Raw genomic sequence first — 24,738 nt, forward strand, 5'->3', positions numbered from 1 at the left:
GGGGGTGAATGAAATGGTATCAGGTATCATCAATACTTGTATTGACTACTCACTTTCCAGTACTCCAGTCAGAGAAATAACAAGGTGATTGTTAGTTAGTAAAGAGCCTACAAGTTTAAGTCTGGTGTTTGAATTTAGAAGTTCTAGTTTCTAAAATCCATACATGTAAGTCTGCTTCAGACCTGATGGCCCCTGGGGGAGAACTTGTTGGGTTCATCCTCTGAGGGATGGGCCCTCCAGTTGTATAAGGACAACATCTGTGACCTTACCAGATCTGTGTGCATTTGTATGACACGAGGGCAGAGCTTTTGTGTGCTCTGAGTTTTCTTTACCTTTAAGGTTATGATGTTGAACAAACAGTCAGTAAAAAACTACTTGCTTCATCCCTTGTCTTTGTTTTTATTCTTATAGGAGTCTGTGAGACTATTTAAGAAGGCATTGGAACTGTACACATTTTCTGACAAAGGACCAGTTGCCACTAGTGTTTCAGCAGAGTGTCTGTATAACCTGGGTCTTTGTTACATGGAGGAAGGCAATTTTCAAATGGTATCTGTGTGTTTAGCTCTGTTTTTCCTTGTAATTCTCTTGTACGTTACATCCCCACTACAATTTCCCTTCTCTCCTCTCAGAACCTCTACTCTCTTCCCAAGACCCACTCCTCCTCCAATTCAGAAAAAAAAATCAGGTCTCATAGGATATAGCAGCCAATTATAGCATATCAAGTTGCAATAGGACTAGACACAACCCTTATATCAAAGCTAGACAAGGTAATCAGTAGGAAGAAATGGGCCCCCAAGGCAGGCAAAAGAATAAGAGGAAGCCCTCACTCCTACTGTTGGGAATCCTTCAAGAACACGAAACTGCATAACCATAATGTGTATGCAGAGGACCTAGTTGAGATCTGTATAGGGTCCGTGTTGCTTCAGTCTCTGTGAGCCCCTATAAGCCTTGCTTAGTTGATTCGGTGGGACACATCCTGAATGAGGTAGTGCAGACACAGAAAAACAAACATGCTATATACTCACTTATAAGTAGATATTAGCTATTAGGTAAAAGATGACCATGCTACAATCCATAGACTCATCGAGGGTAAGTAATAAGGAGATGGAACACAGTCTCCCGGGGAAGGTGAAATAGCATAAATTTTGCAGGTGGTTTGGGAGAGGTGGAGATGGAAGCAGGAGGGATCAGGGAGGGAGGGGTTGGTAGAAAGGATGTAGGGTCAGAATACTGGGAGAGATGACTGGAATAAGGGGATATTTGGTAGACAATATAGAAACTTAGTGCAGTGGAAACTCTCTGGATCTACAAGAGTGACCCTAGCAAAGTCTGCTAGTAATGAGAGATATGGAGCCTGAACTAGCCATCTTCCAAAACCAGGGCAGACTCCTAGCAGTATGACTGGGACATCAACCCAGACACAAGACCTTCACCCTACAGTATGTCCTGCCTGCAAGATTTGCTAGGGTAATGGTGACACAGAACTTGTGGAAGTGACCAACCAGTGACTGATTCAACTTGAGGCCCATGCCATAAGAGGGAGCCCACACCTGACACTGCCTGGATGGTCAGGAACCAGAGGCAGGACAGCTTATAGACCCACAATAGAACCAAACAGGACTAAAGACCCAGGCAGCGACTAAAGGAAGTAGTTGTAGAGAGTCACAGCCAAACACTAGGTGGAGCCAGGAGAACCCTCTGCCCACCCCCACAGAAGAAAAGGAGGAAGGGATGTAGGAGCCAATGGTGTCTATATGTTTAGAAGCAGAGATCATTTGGAACTCTCCAAACTGATTGATTGCTTGCATTGAGTTCTGTTTCTGAGTACAGCCCTCAATAATGTAAGAAGTGAACTGACTAACATTACTTCTAAAGCTTAGCTTGTAACAGGCAGTCTGCACTCCTGCTTCCCATGAATTGTTTTAAATTAAATATCAGAACATTTTATTTGATACTAACTTGTCAATAACATTTTAAAGATAATACCTATTTCTCACCAAAATAATAAGTCTAACTGTAGGAAATTATTGTAGCAAAATAACATCACCTCACTAACTTGATTTATTAAATTATAAATCATTAAATTGAGTGTTTCAATGTGCTGTAGATGAAACAGTTAATGCTTAGAACGTTCTTTGATGATCCTTATTGATAACTGAAGAATTCAAATCAGATTTAAGTTGGTTAAGATGACTACATACATTGGAGAATTGTGGCATCCTTTTATCCTGAAACTTCATAATTATATATCTGCTATAGTTCTTGGAAAATCATGGAGAACTGAACACTGATGCCTGTGATTTTTTGAGTTAATGAAATCACTAAATTAATGATTGAAACTAAACTTCAAAGTACTGTGCTTAACAAGATGAATTATGTAGATATTTGTCTGAAAATAACGAGACTTTTAATTATAAGTCTGACTTATTTCCAAAGATCATACTTGTTTGTTCCACAAGGATCTTTGGGAAAATTAATTTTAAATACTATCCCCAACCCCTAAAAATTCAAGTGAAGCTTTTCAATAACAGTACCATACTTTGCTAATCTTCTAAATTCATGTATTCTGTCACTAAGTGTATGTGCATAAACATATTCTTCCAGGCTTTTGAATCATTTACAAAAGCCGTGAAAGCAAATCCTGAATTTGCAGAAGCCTTTTATCATCGGGGACTTTGTAAAGTAAAACTCAACAAGCAAAACTCAATTCTGGACTTTAATCGGGCACTTATCCTAAATCCCAAACATTACCAGGTATTGAAAGAACTGATATCAGTAATTTGGGGGATATGTTAGTTTGGGTGAAACTATTAGATAGCTTATATGTGATTTCTAATAAAAGGAGTTGGTTCTGTCTTTCTGTCTCTGTCTTTATCTTTCTCCCCCTCCTCCCCTCCCTCCTCCCCTCCCTCACATCCCCCTCTCTCCTTTTCTCAGTTCTCCCTCCCTCCCTTACTCCCTACTTCCCTCTCTCCTCTTCTCTTTCTCTTCTTCATGTTATGTAGCAAAGAATGGTCCTGAACTCCTGATATTTCTGCCTCTGCCTCTCAAGTGTAGAGATTACAGATACATGTTGTCATATCTGATACCAATTAAGTATATTTTGATAACCCACATTTTTTTTATTCTTTGGAACAAAAATATTCATGTATTTTAACATTAATATTACATTTGTATAATATTTTGAGACTTGTAATATATGTAACTATGTCAAATACATTGATTTATTTGTTATCAATTTCAATGATATGCTATAAAATTTATAAGTTTCTTGCTTTCATATCACATGGATTTTTGCCTTCTAATACACTTCAGGGACACAAAATTCAGTACATGAAATTTAACTTGCTCTTGATTTTAAATTAAATTTGAGTTGACTAAATACTAGATAATTTTAGGGAAATATTAGTAACCCTTCTAGGTAAATAATGGTGGTGTAGTTATGTAGGGTGAGGTATTTTTTTCACAGGAGCCTCATACTTGAGGAAATGTAGTGAAGAAATATGGTGAATGCAACTGGCTTTCTGATAGCTTAGGGGAAAAATAGAGAAAGCAAACAGTGGGCCACACACTAACAATCACTGAATCCAAGTGGTAGCCATAGGCCTGATCTCGATTAAATTATTTCAGCCATGCTCCATGTTTAACTTTTTAATGAAAAAATTGGAAAAGCTATATTTTAATATTGTCTTTAGGTACCATAGATTTGTTTGAGGTTCTATATATTATGGTAGAACTGAAGAGTTTACTAAATTGTATATCTTGCTTTCTCCCTTCTCTGAACAGGCATATTTAAGCCGGGTAGCTTATTATGGTTTAAAGGGCAGATACTCCAAAGCCATTCTGAACTGTAACGAGGCCATCAAACTTTACCCTGAGAGTGTGCGTGCCTACATCTGCAGAGGAGTTCTGAAATACTACAACAGAGTAAGCCGCTCCTGCCTGGGTTACTAAGGGTGTAGAGTGGAAGCTTCTAGGGTTGTTAAGAGCTCACTCACTTTCTACTTTCCCTCAACTACATGAAGTGAGATTATGGTATTTATATAATCATGGTGTTCCCTGTTCTTTGGACATAATCTTTGGCTATACGATACATAATACTCCAATCCAGCATTACTTATATCTAATTACTTGATGGTAGGATATTTGAGATGTTTCTATATTTTACTATTCATTTGAGTAACACACTTATAAATTCTGGGACCATATTAATTGTTTGAGTTTCCTAAATGGAAATTCCTGGGCAAAAAATTATGAATAACTGATGCTGTGTGAAATGATTTATCTCTCCCTGATTTTATCTTTGACATTTCTTTATTATTTCCGCACATGGGATACTTTTATCACCTAAAGCAAAGGCATGTACAAGCATTATGTATCAATTCCATGAAAGTTCATGTTCACGTGATGATGTGAGATATTAGAGAAGAATGGAAGGGATGCAGAAGTGTGAGTGGAGAATGTGGCCATGTAGCAGTATGAGTGGCAGAAGACAGTCAGGCCTTTAGTGTTCACCAGAGGAATGTGAACTCTCATGCAACCAGTATCATTTCTCCAGGCCATATAGCAACACCAGTAACAATTGCTTAAGTCGATTTTTCAAGATTTTATTTATTTTTAACTTATTTGTATGAATGTTTGCCCACATTTATGTTTGTGTACCATCTGAGTACAGTGCCTGTGTATACAAGAAGAGGGTGCTTGATCTCATGGAACTAGATTACAACTTACAGGCAGTTGTCAGTTGTGGGTGCTGGAAATTGAACCTGGGTCCTTTGGCATAGTAGCCCAGTGCTCTCAACAGTTGAGCCAGCCCTCTAGCCCATAATTGCTTCAATTTAAGTTGCTGACTTCCTTAATTTTATCTGTAGGTGAACGAACTGTCAGAATCCCTACCAAGATCTTCTTAATGAACTATGTGGAAGATTAGCTTCATAGTATTAATTTAGAAAGAAGACACATTAAATCTCAAATGCTTCAAATACTAATAGAATTGCATACTTATTTTATGGCTCAACTTGCCTGTTATGATTTATCCGGCTCACGCTTTCTTTCTCCTTGCAGACTTACAAGCTAGGTATTACAGATTTATCTACAGCTATCAAGATGGACAAGAACAATTACACAGCATATTATAACAGAGCCCTGTGCTATACCAAGATAGGGGAGCATCAGATGGTAAGTAGCCATTTTAGTCAATGACAGATTTAAAACAACATGCATTCAGTGGCTTCTTAAATTAGAAAAGCAATCAATAAGCATTATTTTATAAGCAACATGGTTAAGCACTTGTAAGCATGTTTAAAGCACCTGTACTTTCTTCTTTATCTCAGCTATAGTCTTGAAAAATAACATCTATGGAAATACACACATAAGACTCAAGAAACTACAAAGAACCATTTCAAATACAATTGACTTTTTTCTTAGCGCAAAATTACCTTACGCAGTTTCTGCACCATCAATTCCTTCTATAATGCTAGTATAACTATTTAAATGCCCGCATAAATTAGGATCCATTCTGTCAGTATCATCTGAATAAATGTTTTACTGATAACACTACTATACAGGATTTTATAGAAGTGATCACTGGCAATACTCTCTTAAAACTTGGACCCAAGCTAGAGCAGTTCACGATGGTGTTTGTTGTAGAATTCTGAGACTCTATAGGTAGTAAAGAGTACAGAGTAATGGGATCCACCAGCAGGGGCTGTTGACAGAAATTTGTTGATTTGCACTTGGGTTTATAGGCCTAACCATGTCTTAAAAAATATGGTGCGGCAACAACCCTATTTCTCCATTAAACTCTGTATTTTCTAATCTTCATGTTCATTGTCTCACCCTTCATCAGTATGGTTGATTTCAATGAGAATTAGCTCTGTGATCACCTACCTGTAAGTTCTTTGTGTTCTGTCCCTTACTTTTGCTTCTTCTCCTCTGTATCTTCTGGTCTTCCCCTCCTCACTTCTGCAGGGGCGGATGCTCTTGTAGACTCCACATTCCCATTGTCCTAAGCAGACACACTCCTCAGTCTCTGTGAAACTTATCCAAATCTGCTTAGAGCATCTGTGGATTTAGAAATCACAGAGGAGACAGAGGTTGAGAAAAATAGTCCACACAGAAGAATGCAACATTCCTAAGAGCTAGCCCAGCAAGTTTGTCTTCCTCTAGAAATGTAGACAAATGCATAATTAATTTTTAACAAGGCAATTGTTAAGATTTGAGTAGCCAATTAAAGGATCATTAGAAGGGACCTACAAAACAGGTGTCTTTGAGGATACCTTACTCCCCCCCCCCCCCCCCAGTGCCTGCCAAACAGTAGGCTGGGCAAGGAAGGAACTCCTGTATGTTATCTCAGTTGTGTGGAAAAACCAATTCCTGGTTAATGAAGAACATGCAAAACAACCTGAATAAATGAGAACAAAACAGAGTTGTAAATATTGGTGATTTTCAAGGTGCCTGTACCCCAGAGCATTTCATCTGCTCATTTTACAGACAATGAAATGTCAGGAGGGAGAGTCCACAGAACTCATCCAAGTCACATCTGGAATTAGAAACCTGCCCTGGCAGTCACACATTTGTTTGTTTCTGGGTTCACAGTCCTTAGGTAGCTATGTGAAGCCCTCTGACCCTGGATTGAATACTATGTCATTTCAAAGTGTCACCTCCTCCCCCCTTGCTTTCCTTCACCTGCCTCTCAACATCCCTTCCATCACTGAGGTAACATGCATGTGCATTCTTTATGGATAGTTTCCTAAAATCTAATCATGGTGAATTGGTTTTTTGTTTTGTTTTGTTTTTGGGTTTTTTTTTTTTTTGGAAATTTTAATAACTTAAAAAGCAGTCACTGTCATCTTCAAGTACAGGTACTTAAACAACACCAAAATTGAAATATGTATTATTGAAACACAAAGATGAAGAAATACAATGAATTTGAATCAAGTAAAATCTCTAAAGAGATTTTTCTTTTCATGTTTGCTGTATTTTACCCCCTCTGAAAAGTTACAAAATTATATTTGGACAAAAATAGGCATTGGAATCTATTTTGGAATTTCTGAATCAACTGGCTTGTCAGATTCCAGACAGTGGAAGTTAGACAGGCAGAGGACAAGCTACATGCTTGTTTTCTTTATTCAGCACCCATAGAGGAGGGCTTTATACATGCAATGGTTCTACCAGGCTGACTTTCAGATTTTCAGTGTCCCCCTTTCAGCAGGTGTTCACATAGCCTTAGAACAGCCTGGTGGATTTTGACTCTACTATTCTATAATCATGAAAACAGTAACCCTTACCTCTCACTTATGGCTTATTGTATGACAAGCACTGGGCTAGATTCTTACCGATACATAAGCAAGGCATTTCAATTCTAGGCAGAGATTGAAGGAAGGTGAGGACCACTGGGATTTCCAGGTTTCTGTGTCCCCGGGCAAGGACTGGGCAGACACACGTGTAGATAATAGAAGGAAAAGAGTGGGCTTATTAAGGTAATAAAAGGCAGTTCGAAGGGTGATAGTGGGCCAAGGGTAGAGAAAGGTCACGGTTGCTACAGTGCTGGAAGCAGTAGAGTGGAGAATTTGTATTATGCACATCTGCTTTTACAAGTGCTCTGGTATGTTGGCCTTGTGAACACGTGGCAAAGGGCTTTTTTAGACTGACTTCAGCCTTTATTTTGTTGTTATTATTATTGTAAGTTGTTTTAGTGTCTCGCCTGTACGTAAGTCTGAGCACTATGTTCCTGCAGTGCCCACAGTAAGAAGAATTGGATTCCCTGAGGCTGGAGTTACAGATGGTTGTGAACTGTCACGTGGGTACTGGGAATTGAACCAGCGTTCTCTGGAAGAGCAGCCAGTCCTTTTAACCACTGAGCTATATCTCTGGCAATCTGTCAAGCTAGCTGATTCAGAAGTTCTAAAATAAATTTCAATGGTGTTTTTATATGCACATTTGACCTCACATTCCTGCTGTATTTGTCAGTGGAGTCTAAAATATGTATTGAAATTTTAATATTTCAGTTTGGTGGCTGAGGAGAGAGACTTCAAGTTAGGAAACTTTTCTTAAACTCAGGATCTAGTAATAGCCACTGATGATATAAATTCAGAGAAGGCTGTGGCTCTCTCATTCTTAACCAAAACTTTTAGGTTAGACATTCTGGAAAATGTCAGTCATTTCAGAATCTAGAGATCTGAGGCATAAGGATCAGGAATTCAAGACTAATGTGGTATCAAAGCATATTCTGACCAGATAGTACATGGTATGACACTCTCTCAAGGAGCAAGAAAACAAAAGGAAAACCTAAAAAGTAGAGCGCAGCAGAAAGCACCTTCAGTGTTCCCATCTCCACCACCCATGCTTGGCTTCTGTGAAATCTTTCCTTGTGTTCAGCTGCCTGATAGATTGCTAGGCCATCTTACATTCTGTGGGTCTTTGGAAAGAATGAGTCAGATAAGGTGTGGTCAACAGTGTGGTGGTTCTTCAAGTATTACTAAATATTTATATAGGCCTAGCATTATTTATATTTATGCCACAGTATATATATATATATATATATATATATATATATATATATATATATATATATAATTTCTAGCCGTACATATTGTTTAGATACCTGTGCCAGGAAATAGGAGAGAAGGACAGATGAGCAGAAAGTTAGATTTTATTTATTTGTCATTTTTGAGTCAGCCAACACTAAAGTCATACAGGAATTGACCCTTGTCTGACCAACCATATGGCTCTTTTGAACAAAATAGCCATTATAATGATTTAGAAGAATTTGGCTCCTTAATACTTAGGGCAGAGGAGAGATCAATGAAGCTCTGTCTATTCAGTCAGTGGAAAACAATAAGAGTAAAAGATGCATTCTCACTAGATTAATTCTTTGAGCTTAGTTAGAGCTGTAAAAACAATCAGTATGCTTACAACATATGTTGGATTTCCCTGTTTCCCTCTTCAGTCTTATTGTGATCCCTTTCATTGGTCTCTGGTTCATTCATTTGATTAAAACTTACCAAGTGCCTGCATATGAAAGCAGAATGCTTGTTGCTCAATTCAAGGTGGTGAAAAGATTAAACACTTGCCTCCTGCAGTTTAGACTTCAGTGAGGAAGGCAGTAACATGCTAAAAAGAATTTAAATTTCAAACAGTGATCTCCAGTTTGTATTCCTGTGAGTATGTTATTTGGAGAAAGTATTCATTGTGGGGGCAGGGCTAAGGGTGTCCTTTCTTCTAAATTATGCAATGCATAGGAGTATTCATGGGTGGCAAGCAGATGGCATGTGAACCACAGGCACAGTGAGTACTTACTTAAAAGCAGCACTAGCCATATCAAATCTAGCATAGATAGGCCATGTCACATTCCAGAGTGGATTCTGAGATCCAGCTCTGGGTGGAAGCATATGTGGTCCAGGGCAGTGGACTAAGCAAGGCTGTAGAGAGTTGTACCTTGGCTATAAGTGCATGTTTTCTGTTTTAGGCTTTAAGAGATTATGGAATTGTGCTGCTTCTTGATGCTGGAGAAAACATAGCATTAAATACCGTCATTAACCGTGGACTCATCTATACTGAACTGAAGCAGTATGGCTTTGCACTAGAGGTGAGCCTTCCTGTGCCTGTGGCCGGATGAGCTGTTTGATCTCATGCATCTTTTTATTTTTTTTAATTTTTAAAAAAAATTTTTTTATTACGTATTTTCCTCAATTACATTTCCAATGCTATCCCAAAAGTCCCCCATACCCTCCCCCCCTCCCCTACCCACCCATTCCCATTGTTTTGGCCCTGGTGTTCCCCTGTATAGGGGCATATAAAGTTTGCAAGTCCAATGGGCCTCTCTTTCCAGTGATGGCCGACTAGGCCATCTTTTGATACATATGCAGCTAGAGATAAGAGCTCCGGGGTACTGGTTAGTTCATATTGTTGTTCCACCTATAGGGTTGCAGATCCCTTTAGCTCCTTGGGTACTTTCTCTAGCTCCTCCATTGGGAGCCCTGTGATCCATCCAATAGCTGACTGTGAGCATCCACTTCTGTGTTTGCTAGGCCCCGGCATAGTCTCACAAGAGACAGCTATATCTGGGTCCTTTCATCAAAATCTTGCTAGTGTATGCAATGGTGTCAGCGTTTGGAAGCTGATTATGGAATGGATCCCTGGCAGTCTCTAGATAGTCCATCCTTTCGTCACAGCTCCACATTAGTATTCCTTGCTACAGAAGGGCAGTATCAATGAGTGACAGTGTTAGTAAGAATCTTTATAAGACCTAAGTACTTTCCCCTTCACTTTGATTACAGCTGATGGTTAATGGTTTTTTAATTAAGGCTCTTACCTCCCCAAAGAAGTACATAGAAAATCCAATTGTTTGGTAAAATTATTTGTACATAATTTACTCTGCTCTGCAATGTTCTTTCTTACTCTCAATTTTTCCTTTTGTTGAAATTTGTCAAATTAAATACGTTTCAAACAGGACAGGACAGAGCTGTGCAGAATGGGCTACTGAGAATAGCCTTCTAGGTCTTTAAGGATAGGCCTTAGAGTTGGAATTTATGAAGACATCTTGGAAAGAAACAGGTAGTTTTCAAATGATTCCATTTCAGAATCGATATGGTTTATAGATCTCACTTTTAACCATTAGTACAACTTGACAGTAATTTTTGTAATAAAAATGTAGAAACAAGACAAAGATAGAATATTCCTTTGCAGTTGAGTGTCAGCGGTTTATATATTTGTTACATCCATATAACTTTATAGAATGAAGTCATTCTTTGCTATACACCAGCTTAAACAGTGGTGTAAAATTTACAATTTTAACTTAGAGATAAGGAAATGACTATCCAAAAGAGGTTAAATAAGATCTTTGAATGGCAATATCTGAACTCAGGTCTCACTAGATTATAAATGCCATATTCTTTCAGACGAGGCTGAAGCACTATAGACAGTTTTAATGTTTGGGAGAATCAAGAGAGAATTACTCTTGACTTGTTTCTTTTCTTATATACACTTCACCCATTAACAAGTCTAGCTCATTCTATCACTGAAATAAATTTTGAACTAAGCCAGTTTTCCTAATTGCTGTTTCCTCCTCAACCAGGAAGTCAGATTTGAACTCAGATCTCAGAATAGGATTACTCAGTACACTGTCTCCTAGTGTGCGGAAGTAGGTTACACCTTACCCTTGTACCAACATTCTCCACCCAGTACCAAAAGACCATGTTGAAACATAAAGGACATGAAGTGAGTCCTCTGCTCCAAGCCTGCAATGGCCCATCCCACACAATAAAACCTGAACTCTTCATCACTAAAACCAAGGCCCAACTTGATGTGACTGATGCTCACTTCAGACTTTACTTTCAGTCTTCTTTTCTACACTGAAGCCATTCCACTTTGGCCTTTTGCTATTCCCTGGTAATACCTACCTCCCTTCCTGCCCAGGGCCAATACACATGCTGTCCCTATGCACATAACATACCTGTACCTTCTTTAATCCAAATTTCTGACTGAATATGATCTTTCAGTCAAAAATAAACTGAATAATTGAAATAGGATATTAAAAATATTAAAAGACCTCAAAATAAATTTGGAAGTGGGATAAAGAAACATACTAGCAAAATAAGTAATAAATTATTAGACTCCATCCAAAGATGTCAATAGTTATATTAACTAGGAATGGTCAAAAAAGATAAAACAAATAAAAGAATAGAATATCATTTGGGAATTTTGAAAAATATCTAGTATATTCTGATATAGAATATCATCTAGAATATACTAGATGAAATATGTTCTGATGAAGAAACATACTTCAAGTATAATGATATGGATAACAAAAATGTATAATAAAACACACAAAAACACAAAATAGTGATCCTTCCTTTGTGTAAGGAAAACAAGCCACTAAAAATTAAACATATAAATGATGCAGAGAAAGAAACAATAAAGGATCAATTGACTAAAAGCTTCTGTGGTGTGAGAACTGATATTCTGTGGCATCTCACTAGAGAGATAGTGGTGGCTGTCTTACCTTCCCAGGGACAGCTTGATCAGGAAGCATCCAGGCTGCAATGCTTGAGAGATGAATGATACTTTATGATGCATCAGGAACATTTCCCATGCCTTTTCCTTCAGATCTTCATACTGCAGACTCAGCACTTTCAATTTTTTGAAGCAACCTTTTCCCTAGGTCCTTCAAGTTTTACACCCTAGAGTTAGAGATTCTGGATTTTTTTTTTTTTTTTTTTTGCTTAACTTTACAATGGCATCTGGATCCTTACCAGAGCATATACCCTCTTCAAGAAGTGTGTATTCCATTCCAAAGGTAGGTTCAGACAAAACTAATCAACATACAGTGCTTTGTTAGCACTTACTGGCCTGGTGCCTAACTGTTCACAAGTCATATAATTCCAAGGGTTCTTTCCAGGGGAATTTCCTCTTCTGTCTGAGAAGGGAAGTTTCTAGTGGTATATGCAGCAAAAGGAAGTACATGAGATTCTGCATAGCACAGGGCAGCATTGCAGGAAAAGTCCCAGTTCTTAAGGTAGGTGCGAGTGCCATAAACTCAGGGTGTTAATAGTGATCTTGTTACTTGCTCTATCCACTCTCATTGGATGTGATTGAAAGGCGAAGCTTTAGGAAGAGATCTGTTTTAATGCGTATGTATTCTTATGCAGAATCAAAGTTAGAAGGAAGTTTTAAGAGAAACCCATGACAAAAATAACAAGGTCTTATAAAACTGTTTTAGGATTTTAAACAAGCTGCACTGATGAGCAAGACTAGTGTGAGCCTTTGTCAAGCTACTGCCACGTGCCACCACAGGTATGGAGCACCATTATTGTCAAAGGGGAGGCAAGAGGAGTCAGAAGACATAGCCAGTTATAGCCCCAAAACTGAAGGCGGAAGGGAATGGGGAGGGTGGGGGGAATGGTGCCTGTGATAGGTTACAAAATGTGGGTAGGCATAGAAAGAATTCCTTGTATAGTTCTGGGGACTGCATCAGTAGCTCTCCTGTACCTTTTAAAAAATGATTTGTACCAATTCACAAATACATATTTATATCATGGCTTTGAAGATGTATATCTGATTCAAGAGTATACACAAAATGACAAATGTGTGCATAGCTTGACATATCTAGGCAGAAAATAATTTGTTCAGAAAGCTCATTTCCTGGGAAAGAGGGTGTTTTAAAAATATTTTCAAGAAAATTTTGCACCAATAAAACGTATTTGTATATCTAAAACTACCGAAAAGAATCCAAGAAAATGTCTACAAAATATATTAAACTGTATAAAAATACAATACTTTAGAGTTAGCTCTTTCTATTATAGACAAGCACAGTTGGAAATAACAACAGTGATGCACAACCTTCAGAGAAACTGCACAGATTTTAATATGAGCACAATGTTAGTGCTGAATAATAGTTTATAGCATCACTTTTGGTAAGGGAAAGAATTACCGTTCCTTTGGAGGCTTAAATTGGGATGGTTTGTAAATTATAAAGGCAAGTCTGTGCAAATACACAGTTTAAGAGACTAAACTAGAGTTTGAATTAGTAGGAAAACTGACATACTTATATTCCTCCTTTGGGTGCAGAGGCACAGCTACATCTCCTCACGAGGAGGTAAGTTCTTTATTGTAAGAAGAAAGTACTATAGCAGTTATGCATTCTGCAGATGCCTCAGGGTTAAAGACCTGGTCTCCGACCTTTCATTGTATGCAGTCACAGTTTTCTCTATTTTGATGCACCGATCTTTGTGCAATCCATCTTCTTAAGTACTTGTCATTCTTAAGAAGGAATGGAACAGTGACTGATGGGTTTACTTTGGTGGACATGTGTAGACCAAAATGTCTGAGATCATTGCATTCAGTCAACATCTGAAACATGCAGAACTTCTCTCAAACCCGTTTCTGTTTAACAGCCATTAGTCAGCCAGTCTCCCTGTGTTAGAATCATGTCATGTCTTTATAAAGTGTAGTGTTGAGATAGAACAGCAAAGCCCTCCTAAAGCTGATACTGCTCTGCAGTTCCAAATACCCAACTTTCATCAGCTCTCTAGGCCCTCCATTGTTCTCTAATAAAAGTGGAATTTAAATCAGGAGTAAAGACCGGATAGCTCAGAGTTTTAATCACCATGTATTGAGTTTTCACAGTTTGACTGAGCTTTAACAACAAGGGATGTTTAATGATTATATAGTTTTAGAAAGACCATTTTGGTAACATACTTACACTATAGAAGCATGGCTTATAAATATGGGACTTACTTTGACAATTTTGGTAGCATATATATATATATATATATATATATATATATATATATATATATGCTTGGAGCATTTTATAAAAGTAATAAACCTTTAAATGTTAGTACATTGACCTTTGAACTCATGAAGTTGAAGCCATTTGAAGCATCCTTTGCATATTTCCAGCTTTCACACTCGTGGTTGCCAGGAGACAGCATTCCTTAGACTGAATCTCCTACTTATTGCCCAATTTAATCAGCAAGAGTGTTGCACTAATGTGAACTTTTAGATCTTAATGAGAAAGCCACCTTTGTATTTTATATTTATTACTTGGCTATATGTCACAAACGCTTGCTACCAGGATACGTTTATTATACTATTTTGATATTTGCATAAGCTATTTTTTAAGTCTTTAACTCTGCAAACCACAGTTTTCAGTGTTTGGAAGTATTAGTGATTCATTTGTATCTGGTCACATGTGTGATTACTGCAAATGCAATGGGCCTCTGTGTCTGTGCTTCAGAGCAGACACTAAACCAAGCACCTCCAGAGAGTGATCACATAACGTTTTATTCATATGCTAACATTTATTTCAGGAAAACTATTAATGCTCTTTATATACATGACAGCTGATTCTTTTGTTTGTTTGAAACAACTTTTTTTTATTAGATATTTTCTTCATTTACATTTCAAATGCTATCCTCTTTCCTAGTTTCGAAAATTCCCTATATCCTCCTCCCACCCTGCTCCCCAACCCATCTACTCCTGCTTCCTGGTCCTGGAATTCCCCTATACTGGGACATAGATGACAGCTGATTCTTGACAACTTATAGCTCAACGAACACCCAAAAGCAATGTAGATATTCTGCTAAATCTTCCGACTGGACAAGTGCCATGCTGGGGCTTAAGCAAGAGCTTTAGACCATAGGATGTTGTGGCAGACCGGTCTCCAGGAAAGTGAAAGCGTTCCTTCTACAGAGCATCCTGGCTCATTTTCCTTTGTCTATTGGTGTAGGAAACTGAGGAGACCTTGTCTTAGGCTCTGCCCCCTGGTGTGGTTGTGACTGTCATTCAGGGATAATTTTCAGGTGCTTGTCAGATGGCTTTCTAGATCCATTTTAGCTTTTAGGTTGTTTACTCAGCTGGATGGACTAAGTGCACATCACTTAGTGTTGATAGCTACATAATGTAACCGCCCTTCATAATACACAACTTGCACTACAGAGAAATGAGCTTTGGTTCACTGTCTGATTTGCTATTGCATACTTTTGTCACTGGTTGGGCCACACAGAAGGAAAGATTATATTTTATAAGCCCTGTAGCAGAATACACAGTCACTGACAGTTTTAAATCCTTGATGGACGAGAAGGGCAGTGGATATAATGCAAACTGAATGCCAATGAAATAGGAATGCCCCAATAATTTATAATGAATATATGATGTTTACTTGGGAAATCCAGAACACATAGGTACATATTGTATGTAAATACTTCTCTATGCATTGGTGGAAATGCTGAGTATAAGAAAACCTACCAACAAATGTATTTTACAAGGAAGTACTATGCCATCTTTATTCTTGTTAAATAGGGTTAGTCCCTGTGTAGAATGGCTGATGTAATTCACCAAAAAGGCACCTGGAAAGGCACTGTGGCTCCACATTCAAATGAACTGGCACCTTAAATTGTGGCAGTTCCTGTGAAAGTGGTGCAGTTCCACTGTAAACTACCAGAGAGATGACCCTGTGATTTCTGAGCAACCATACACAGAAGGAACTCAGAGGTTACCACATGGCTCAGAAGGCCATTGTCAACCCTTGCCTGTCTGGAACATCAGAAGCCATGTTTTCTTACTACTTTAGTGTGGGTCCTTGTGTGGTCTTCTAGATGATCCACAATACATGCCTTTGGGTAGTGCTTGACAAAAAACAAAACAAACAAACAAACAAACTGTGGTGACAGAAGATAGTTTTTTCTAAGATTTATTATCTGTATTTATAGGTATGTGTGTGTGCTTGTATGAGTTTATGTGCATCACATGTGTGTAGAGTGTCTATGGAGGCCATCAGTTCTCTGGAACTACAGCTATGACTGTTTGTGAGCTGCCTGATACAGGTGGCTGGGAACCCAACCTGGGTCTTCTGCAACTGAAGTAGACATTCTTAACCACGGGAGCATCTCTCAAGTTCTCAATTGTTTTTGTTGCTATTGTGGACAAACATTGAAAAACATACTTATTAAACAATATGTGAGGCGTCTTATTTCATTTCAATGAAATTGGGATAGCTCTTAAGAAAGGTGATATGAAATATATATGAATTTATTTCTACTGTATGCCATGATTCAGTCAATGGTCGGATAAATTCTATAGGAGGCACTATTAGACAAGTTTGTTTTGATGTGATAGTCATGAGGTATTCTTATAGAAACTAATGTTGTTATGGCATCTATAGGTGATATAAGATTATGGGATTATCACTGTATAAATGGTCATCTGTAAACAGAAGCATTATTAGGTGTATTGAGACTGTAATTTAAATATCATACATTAACATGTTTTTCTATGTTGAAAACATATGGTTAAATCAAAGTTTAGGACTGCCATTTAGACTTCTATATTTTTGGAAAATAAAATTCCAAAATAATATTCCACATTCTTCTGTGAAAATGGTATGTATGTATGTATGTATGTATATATGTATGTCTGTATATATGTGGTGCATAGTATGTAGTATGTGGTGTATATGTGTGTGTGTGTGTATGTGTGCGCACATGCATACACACATAGGGATGTTAGATGGCTTTTCTTCTACCACATGGGTCACTGGGATCAAACCCGGGTCATCAGACTTGGCAGCACGTGCCTATACCCATTAAGCCATCTTGCAGCCCTTGAAAATGGTTTTCACTTTCCTCCTTTTCTTTTTTTTTTTTTTGATTTTTAATATTTTTATTACATATTTTCCTCAATTACATTTCCAATGCTATCCCCAAAGTCCCCCATAGCGCCCCCCACTTCCCTACCCACCCATTCCCATTCTTTTGGCCCTGGCATTCCCCTATATTGGGGCATATAAAGTTTGCAAGTCCAATGGGCCTCTCTTTCCATTGATGGCCGACTAGGCCATCTTTCGATACATATGCAGCTAGAGACAAGAGCTCCGGGGTTCTGGTTAGTACATCATGTTGTTCCAACAATAGGGTTGCAGATCCCTTTAGCTCCTTGGGTACTTTCTCTAGCTTCTCCATTGGGAGCCCTGTGATACATCCAATAGCTGACTGTGAACATCCACTCCTGTGTTTGCTAGGCCCCGGCATCGTCTCACAAGAGACAGCTATATTTGGGTCCTTTCAGCAAAATCTTGCTAGTGTATGCAATGGTGTCAGCGTTTAGAAGCTGATTATGGGACGGATCCCTGGATACAGCAGTCTCTAAATGGTTCATCCTTTCATCACAGCTACGAACTTTGTCTCTGTAACTCCTTCCCTGGGTGTTTTGTTCCCAATTCTAAGAAGGTGCACAGTGTCCACACTTTGGTCTTCATTCTTCTTGAGTTTCATGCGTTTATCAAATTGTATCTTATATCTTGGGTATCCTAAGTTTTGGGCTAATATCCACTTATCAATGAATACATATTGTGTGAGTTCTTTTGTGATTGTGTTACTTCACTCAAGATGATGCCCTCCAGGTCCATCCATTTGGCTAGGAATTTCATAAATTCATTCTTTTTAATAGCTGAGTAGTACTCCATTGTGTAAATGTACCATAATTTCTGTATCCATTCCTCTGTTGAGGGACATCTGGGTTCTTTCCAGCTTCTGGCTATTATAAATAGGGCTGCTATGAACATAGTGGAGCATGTGTCCTTTTTACCGGTTGGGACATCTTCTGGATATATGCCCAGGAGAGGTATTGCTGGATCCTCCAGTAGTACTATGTCCAATTTTCTGAGGAACCGCCAGACTGATTTCCAGAGTGGTTGTACAAGCTTGCAATCCCACCAACAATGGAGGAGTGTTCCTCTTTCTCCACATCCTCGCCAGCATCTGCTGTCACCTGAATTTTTGATCTTAGCCATTCTGACTGGTGTGAGGTGGAATCTCAGGGTTGTTTTGATTTGCATTTCCCTGATGATTAAGGATGTTGAACATTTTTTCAGGTGTTTCTCTGCCATTCGGTATTCCTCAGGTGAGAATTCTTTGTTCACTTCTGAGCCCCATTTTTTAATGGGGTTATTTGACTTTCTGGAGTCCACCTTCTTGAGTTCTTTATATATATTGGATATTAGTCCCTTATCTGATTTAGGATAGGTGAAGATCCTTTCCCAATCTGTTGGTGGTTTTTTTGTCTTATTGATGGTGTCTTTAGCCTTGCAGAAGCTTTGTAGTTTCATGAGGTCCCACTTGTCAATTCTTGATCTTACAGCACAAGCCATTACTGTTCTATTCAGGAATTTTTCCCCTGTGCCCATATCTTCAAGGCTTTTCCCCACTTTCTCCTCTATAAGTTTCAGTCTCTGGTTTTATGTGAAGTTCCTTGATCCACTTAGACTTGACCTTAGTACAAGGAGATAGGAATGGATCGATTCGCATTCTTCTACATGTTAACAACCAGTTGTGCCAGCACCATTTGTTGAAAATGCTGTCTTTCTTCCACTGGATGTTTTTAGCTCCCTTGTCGAAGATCAAGTGACCATAGGTGTGTGGGTTCATTTCTGGGTCTTCAATTCTATTCCATTGGTCTATTTGTCTGTCACTATACCAGTACCATGCAGTTTTTATCACAATTGCTCTGTAGTAGAGCTTTAGGTCCGGCATGGTGATTCCACCAGAGGTTCTTTTATCCTTGAGAAGAGTTTTTGCTATCCTAGGTTTTTTGTTATTCCAGATGAATTTGCAGATTGCACTTTCTAATTCGTTGAAGAATTGATTTGGAATTTTGATGGGGATTGCATTGAATCTGTAGATTGCTTTTGGCAAGATAGCCATTTTTACAATGTTGATCCTGCCAATCCATGAGCATGGGAGATCTTTCCATCTTCTGAGATCTTCTAGAATTTCTTTCTTCAGAGACTTGAAGTTTTTATTATACAGATCTTTCACTTCCTTAGTTAGAGTCACGCCAAGATATTTTATATTATTTGTGACTATTGAGAAGGGTGTTGTTTCCCTAATTTCTTTCTCAGCCTGTTTATTCTTTGTGTAGAGAAAGGCCATTGATTTGTTTGAGTTAATTTTATATCCAGCTACTTCACCGAAGCTGTTTATCAGGCTTAGGAGTTCTCTGGTGGAATTTTTAGGGTCACTTATATATACTATCATATCATCTGCAAAAAGTGATATTTTGACTTCATCTTTTCCAATTTGTATCCCTTTGATCTCCTTTTGTTGTCGAATTGCTCTGGCTAGGACTTCAAGTACAATGTTGAATAGGTATGGAGAAAGTGGACAGCCTTGTCTAGTCCCTGATTTTAGAGGGATTGCTTCAAGCTTCTCACCATTTACTTTGATGTTGGCTACTGGTTTGCTGTAGATTGCTTTTATCATGTTTAGGTATGGGCCTTGAATTCCTGATCTTTCCAAGACTTTTATCATGAATGGGTGTTGGATCTTGTCAAATGCTTTTTCCGCATCTAACGAGATGACCATGTGGTTTTTGTCTTTGAGTTTGTTTATATACTGGATTACGTTGATGGATTTCCGTATATTGAACCATCCCTGCATCCCTGGGATGAAACCTACTTGGTCAGGATGGATGATTCTTTTGATGTGTTCTTGGATTCGGTTAGCAAGAACTTTATTGAGGATTTTTGCATCAATATTCATAAGGGATATTGGTCTGAAGTTTTCTATCTTTGTTGGGTCTTTTTGTGTTTTAGGTATCAGAGTAATTGTGGCTTCATAGAATGAGTTGGGTAGAGTACCTTCTGTTTCTATTTTGTGGAATAGTTTGTGAAGAACTGGGATTAGATCTTCTTTGAAGGTCTGATAGAACTCTGCACTAAACCCATCTGGTCCTGGGCTTTTTTTAGTTGGGAGACTATTAATGACTGCTTCTATTTCTTTGGGGGATATAGGGCTGTTTAGATCATTAACCTGGTCTTGATTCAACTTTGGTACCTGGTATCTGTCTAGGAACTTCTCCATTTCATCCAGGTTCTCCAGTTTTGTTGAGTATAGCCTTTGGTAGAAGGATCTGATGGTGTTTTGGATGTCTTCAGGATCTGTTGTTATGTCTCCTTTTTCATTTCTGATTTTGTTAATTAGGATGCTTTCCCTGTGCCCTCTAGTGAGTCTGGCTAAGGGTTTATCTATCTTGTTGATTTTCTCAAAGAACCAGCTCCTTGATTGGTTGATTCTTTGAATAGTTTTTCTTGTTTCCACTTGGTTGATTTCACCCCTGAGTTTGATTATTTCCTGCCGTCTACTCCTCTTGGGTGAATTTGCTTCCTTTTGTTCTAGTGCTTTTAGGTGTGTTGTCAAGCTGCTAATGTGTGCTCTCTCTAGTTTCCTTTTGGAGGCACTCAGAGCTATGAGTTTTCCTCTTAGAAATGCTTTCATTGCGTCCCATAAGTTTGGGTATGTTGTGGCTTCATTTTCATTGAACTCTAAAAAGTCCTTAATTTCTTTCTTTATTCCTTCCTTGACCAAGGTATCATTGAGAAGAGTGTTGTTCAGTTTCCACGTGAAGGTTGGCTTTCTATTATTTATTTTGTTATTGAAGATCAGCCTTAGTCCATGGTGATCTGATAGGATGCATGGGACAATTTCAATATTTTTATATCTGTTGAGGCCTGCTTTGTGACCAATTATGTGGTCAATTTTGGAGAAGGTACCATGAGGTGCTGAGAAGAAGGTATATCCTTTTGTTTTAGGATAGAATGTTCTGTAGATATCTGCCAGATCCATTTGATTCATAATTTCTCTTAGTTTCACTGTGTCCCTGTTTAGTTTCTGTTTCCATGATCTGTCCATTGGTGAAAGTGGTGTGTTGAAGTCTCCCACTATTATTGTATGAGGTGCAATGTGTGCTTTGAGCTTTACTAAAGTTTCTTTAATGAATGTGGCTGCCTTTGTATTTGGAGCATAGATATTCAGGATTGATAGTTCCTCTTGGAGGATTTTACCTTTGATGAGTATGAAGTGTCCCTCCCTGTCTTTTTTAATGACTTTGGGTTGGAAGTCAATCTTATCAGATATTAGAATGGCTACTCCAGCTTGTTTCTTCATGCCATTTGCTTGGAAAATTGTTTTCCAGCCTTTCATTCTGAGGTAGTGTCTATCCTTTTCTCTGAGATGAGTTTCCTGTAAGCAGCAAAATGTTGGGTCTTGTTTGTGTAGCCAGTTTGTTAGTCTATGTCTTTTTATCGGGGAGTTGAGTCCATTGATATTAAGAGATATTAAGGAAAAGTAACTGTTGTTTCCTGTTATTTTTGTTGTTAAAGTTGGCATTTTGTTCTTGTGGCTGTCTTCTTTTAGGTTTGTTGAGGGATTACCTTCTTGTTGTTTCTAGGGCGTGGTTCCTGTCCTTGTATTGGTTTTTTTCTGTTATTATCCTTTGAAGGGCTGGATTCCTGGAGAGATAATGTGTGAATTTGGTTTTGTCGTGGAATACTTTGGTTTCTCCATCCATGTTAATTGAGAGTTTGGCTGGGTATAGTAGCCTCGGCTGGAATTTGTGTTCTTTTAGTGTCTGTATAACATCCGTCCAGGATCTTCTGGCTTTCATAGTCTCTGGTGAGAAATCTGGTGTAATTCTGATAGGCTTGCCTTTATATGTTACTTGGTCTTTTTCTCTTACTGCTTTTAGTATTCTATCTTTATTTAGAGCATTTGTTGTTCTGATTATAATGTGTCGGGAGGTATTTCTTTTCTGGTCCAGTCTATTTGGAGTTCTGTAGGCTTCTTGTATGTTCATGGGCATCTCTTTCTTTAGATTTGGGAAGTTTTCTTCTATAATTTTGTTGAAGATGTTTGCTGGTCCTTTGAGTTGAAAATCTTCATTCTCATCCACTCCTATTATCCGTAGGTTTGGTCTTCTCATTGTGTCCTGTATTTCTTGGATGTTTTGAGTTAGGATCTTTTTGCATTTTACATTTTCCTTGATTGTTGTGCCGATGTTCTCTATGGAATCTTCTGCACCTGAGATTCTCTCTTCCATCTCTTGTATTCTGTTGCTGATGCTCGTATCTATGGTTCCAGATTTCTTTCCTAGGGTTTCTATCTCCAGTGTTGCCTCATTTTGGGTTTTCTTTATTGTGTCTACTTCCCTTTTTAGGTCTAGTATGGTTTTGTTCATTTCCATCATCTGTTTGGATGTGTTTTCCTGTTTTTCATTAAGAACTTCTACCTGTTTGATTATGTTATCCTGTTTTTCTTTAAGGATTTGTAACTCTTTATCAGTATTCTCCTGCAATTCTTTAAGGGATTTTTGTGCTTCCTCTTTATCGTCTTCTGCCTGTTTAGCAGTGTTCTCCTGTATTTCTTTAAGTGTGTTATTAAAGTCCTTCTTGAAGTCCTCTATCATCATCAGGAGATATGCTTTTAAATCCGTGTCTAGCTTTTCCGGTGTGTTGGGGTGCCCTGGACTGGGTGAAGTGGGGGTGCTGGGTTCTGATGATGGTGAGTGGACTTGGTTTCTGTTAGTAAGATTATTACGTTTACCTTTTGCCATCTGGTAATCTCTGGGGTTAGTTGTTATCGTTGTCACTGTTTAAAGATTGGAGCAGAAGCTGTGTTCCACTCACCAGCAGTCTCTAAATCCTGCGGTGGGGGTCGTGGGTAGCTGACGGTACCCCGGTGCTGGTCCAGCCGGAAGAGGCCTGTGGTCCTACTCAGGCCGGTTTTCTGCTTCCCTAACTAATGCAGTCTCTGGTCCCTTGTGCAATTGGATTGGAGCAGAAGCTGTGTTCCACTCTCCAGAAGTCTTAAGATCCTGTGGCGGGTGTTGTGGGTAGCTGGCGAGTGTCAGTGGACCCTGCGCCCCAGCTGCCCCGGTGCTTTTCTGACTGGAAGAGGGTTGTGGCCCTATGTAGGCTGGATTTCTCTCTCCCCAACCAGAGCAATCTCAGGTCCCGCGTGATTGGACTGGAGCAGAAGCTGTGTTCCACTCACCAGCAGTCCCAATATCCTGCGGCGGGGGTCGTGGGTAGCTGGCGGGTGTCAGGCAACCCTGTGCTCCCGCTACCCCGGTGCTGATCTGGCCTGATGAGGCCTGTGGCCCTACTCAGGCCGGTTTCTGCTTCCCTAACTAATGCAGTCTCAGGTCCCGCGCAATTGGATTGGAGCAGAAGCTGTGCTCCACTCACCAGAAGTCTTAAGATCCTGTGGCGGGTGTTGTGGGTAGCTGGCGAGTGTCAGCCGACCCTGCGCCCCAGCTGCCCCGGTGCTTTTCTGAGCGGAAGAGCCACTTTCCTCCTTTTCCTCACCAAAATCTCTGGAGATTCTTCTTGACTTTTTTAGATCATATAGTTTACATAATTCTTATATAATAAAAATCTTATATAATAAAAGTAAAAGATTTTTTTTATAAAGGTTACCACAAACCCTTTTGGGGGAACTCATAGAGAGAAACCATTGAATTGGTTGCTAGCAAACAGCCCACTGGAAGGCACCTCATTTTCTTTCTTTCTTTCTTTTTCTTTTCAGAATTAAAGAGTTTGAAGGAGCTGTTGAATTCTTTACCAGGGCTATCAAAATCAACCCACGTTACGTGGATGCTTATATTGGACGGGGGAATTCTTACATGGAGTACAGTCAGGAAGATGCTATGATACAAGCCCAGAAGGACTTTCTGAAAGCACTTCATCTTGACCCATCATGTTTAAAAGCCAGAATTAGTTTAGGCTATAATTTGCAGGTACATTTTCTACACTGAGAACCTTGTTTGGACAGGAGAAAGAGATATTTGGTTATTTACTGGTGATGTGGTCAAATATTATTTCTCAGGTGAACATTAATTTTCCTTTACTCTAGTTATGGAAGTTAGGAATTGAGAGCAAGGCTTTGATGAGCCTGAGCTCACTGAAGACTCATATGATAACGCAGCAAGTGATGGTTGTTATCATCATGAATGCCCAAGAATGTGTTAGTAAGAGAAAAAAGATTGCCTTGCTAGACTTAAACCTGAAATTAGCATTATGATCACAATATAAACAATGCATGGTCCATTTAAAGAATGGATTGGATGACTTTAAAAGAGCTATAGCTGACTGGCAGCCAATGCAATGCTCACACCACTTACAGGCTGAGCACCTGATATTGATGAACACTTGAATACCAGCCCCCAGAGATGGAAGTCTATAAGAAACACAGTTTCTTTTGGGTTGTTAAACTCCTAGTTTGGAGAGAGAGGCATTGATACACGCACAGTAATTATTTGATGATAGTTGTGATAAATGTAATAAAACAAAATAAAAAAAACTAACCCCAAAGAGTTTTTAGTATAAAGAAGCACAGCCAAGGGGTAAGAGAATTTACTGATAAATTATGTTGAGATATGAAAGATTAGTGTTTAGGTAGAGGA

At 38.8% G+C, this 24,738-nt stretch overlaps 1 protein-coding gene across 3 annotated transcripts in view; it reads left to right on the plus strand.

Moving 5' to 3' along the window:
* Ttc6 (tetratricopeptide repeat domain 6) overlaps nt 1-24,738 on the plus strand; it is a 182,796-nt gene that overhangs the window by 147,851 nt on the left and 10,207 nt on the right. For all 3 annotated transcript variants that reach the window (XM_021179232.2, XM_021179231.2, XM_021179233.2), the window contains 7 exons: nt 412-546; nt 2,605-2,754; nt 3,787-3,927; nt 5,065-5,178; nt 9,470-9,589; nt 12,722-12,795; nt 23,862-24,072. In XM_021179232.2, coding sequence (XP_021034891.1) covers nt 412-546; nt 2,605-2,754; nt 3,787-3,927; nt 5,065-5,178; nt 9,470-9,589; nt 12,722-12,795; nt 23,862-24,072 — 945 coding nt within the window. The remainder of the gene's footprint in view (nt 1-411; nt 547-2,604; nt 2,755-3,786; nt 3,928-5,064; nt 5,179-9,469; nt 9,590-12,721; nt 12,796-23,861; nt 24,073-24,738) is intronic.

Source organism: Mus caroli, unplaced genomic scaffold, assembly GCF_978045245.1.
Source record: "Mus caroli unplaced genomic scaffold, Mus_caroli_1 scaffold_14, whole genome shotgun sequence".
Classification (NCBI taxonomy): Eukaryota; Metazoa; Chordata; class Mammalia; order Rodentia; family Muridae; genus Mus; species Mus caroli.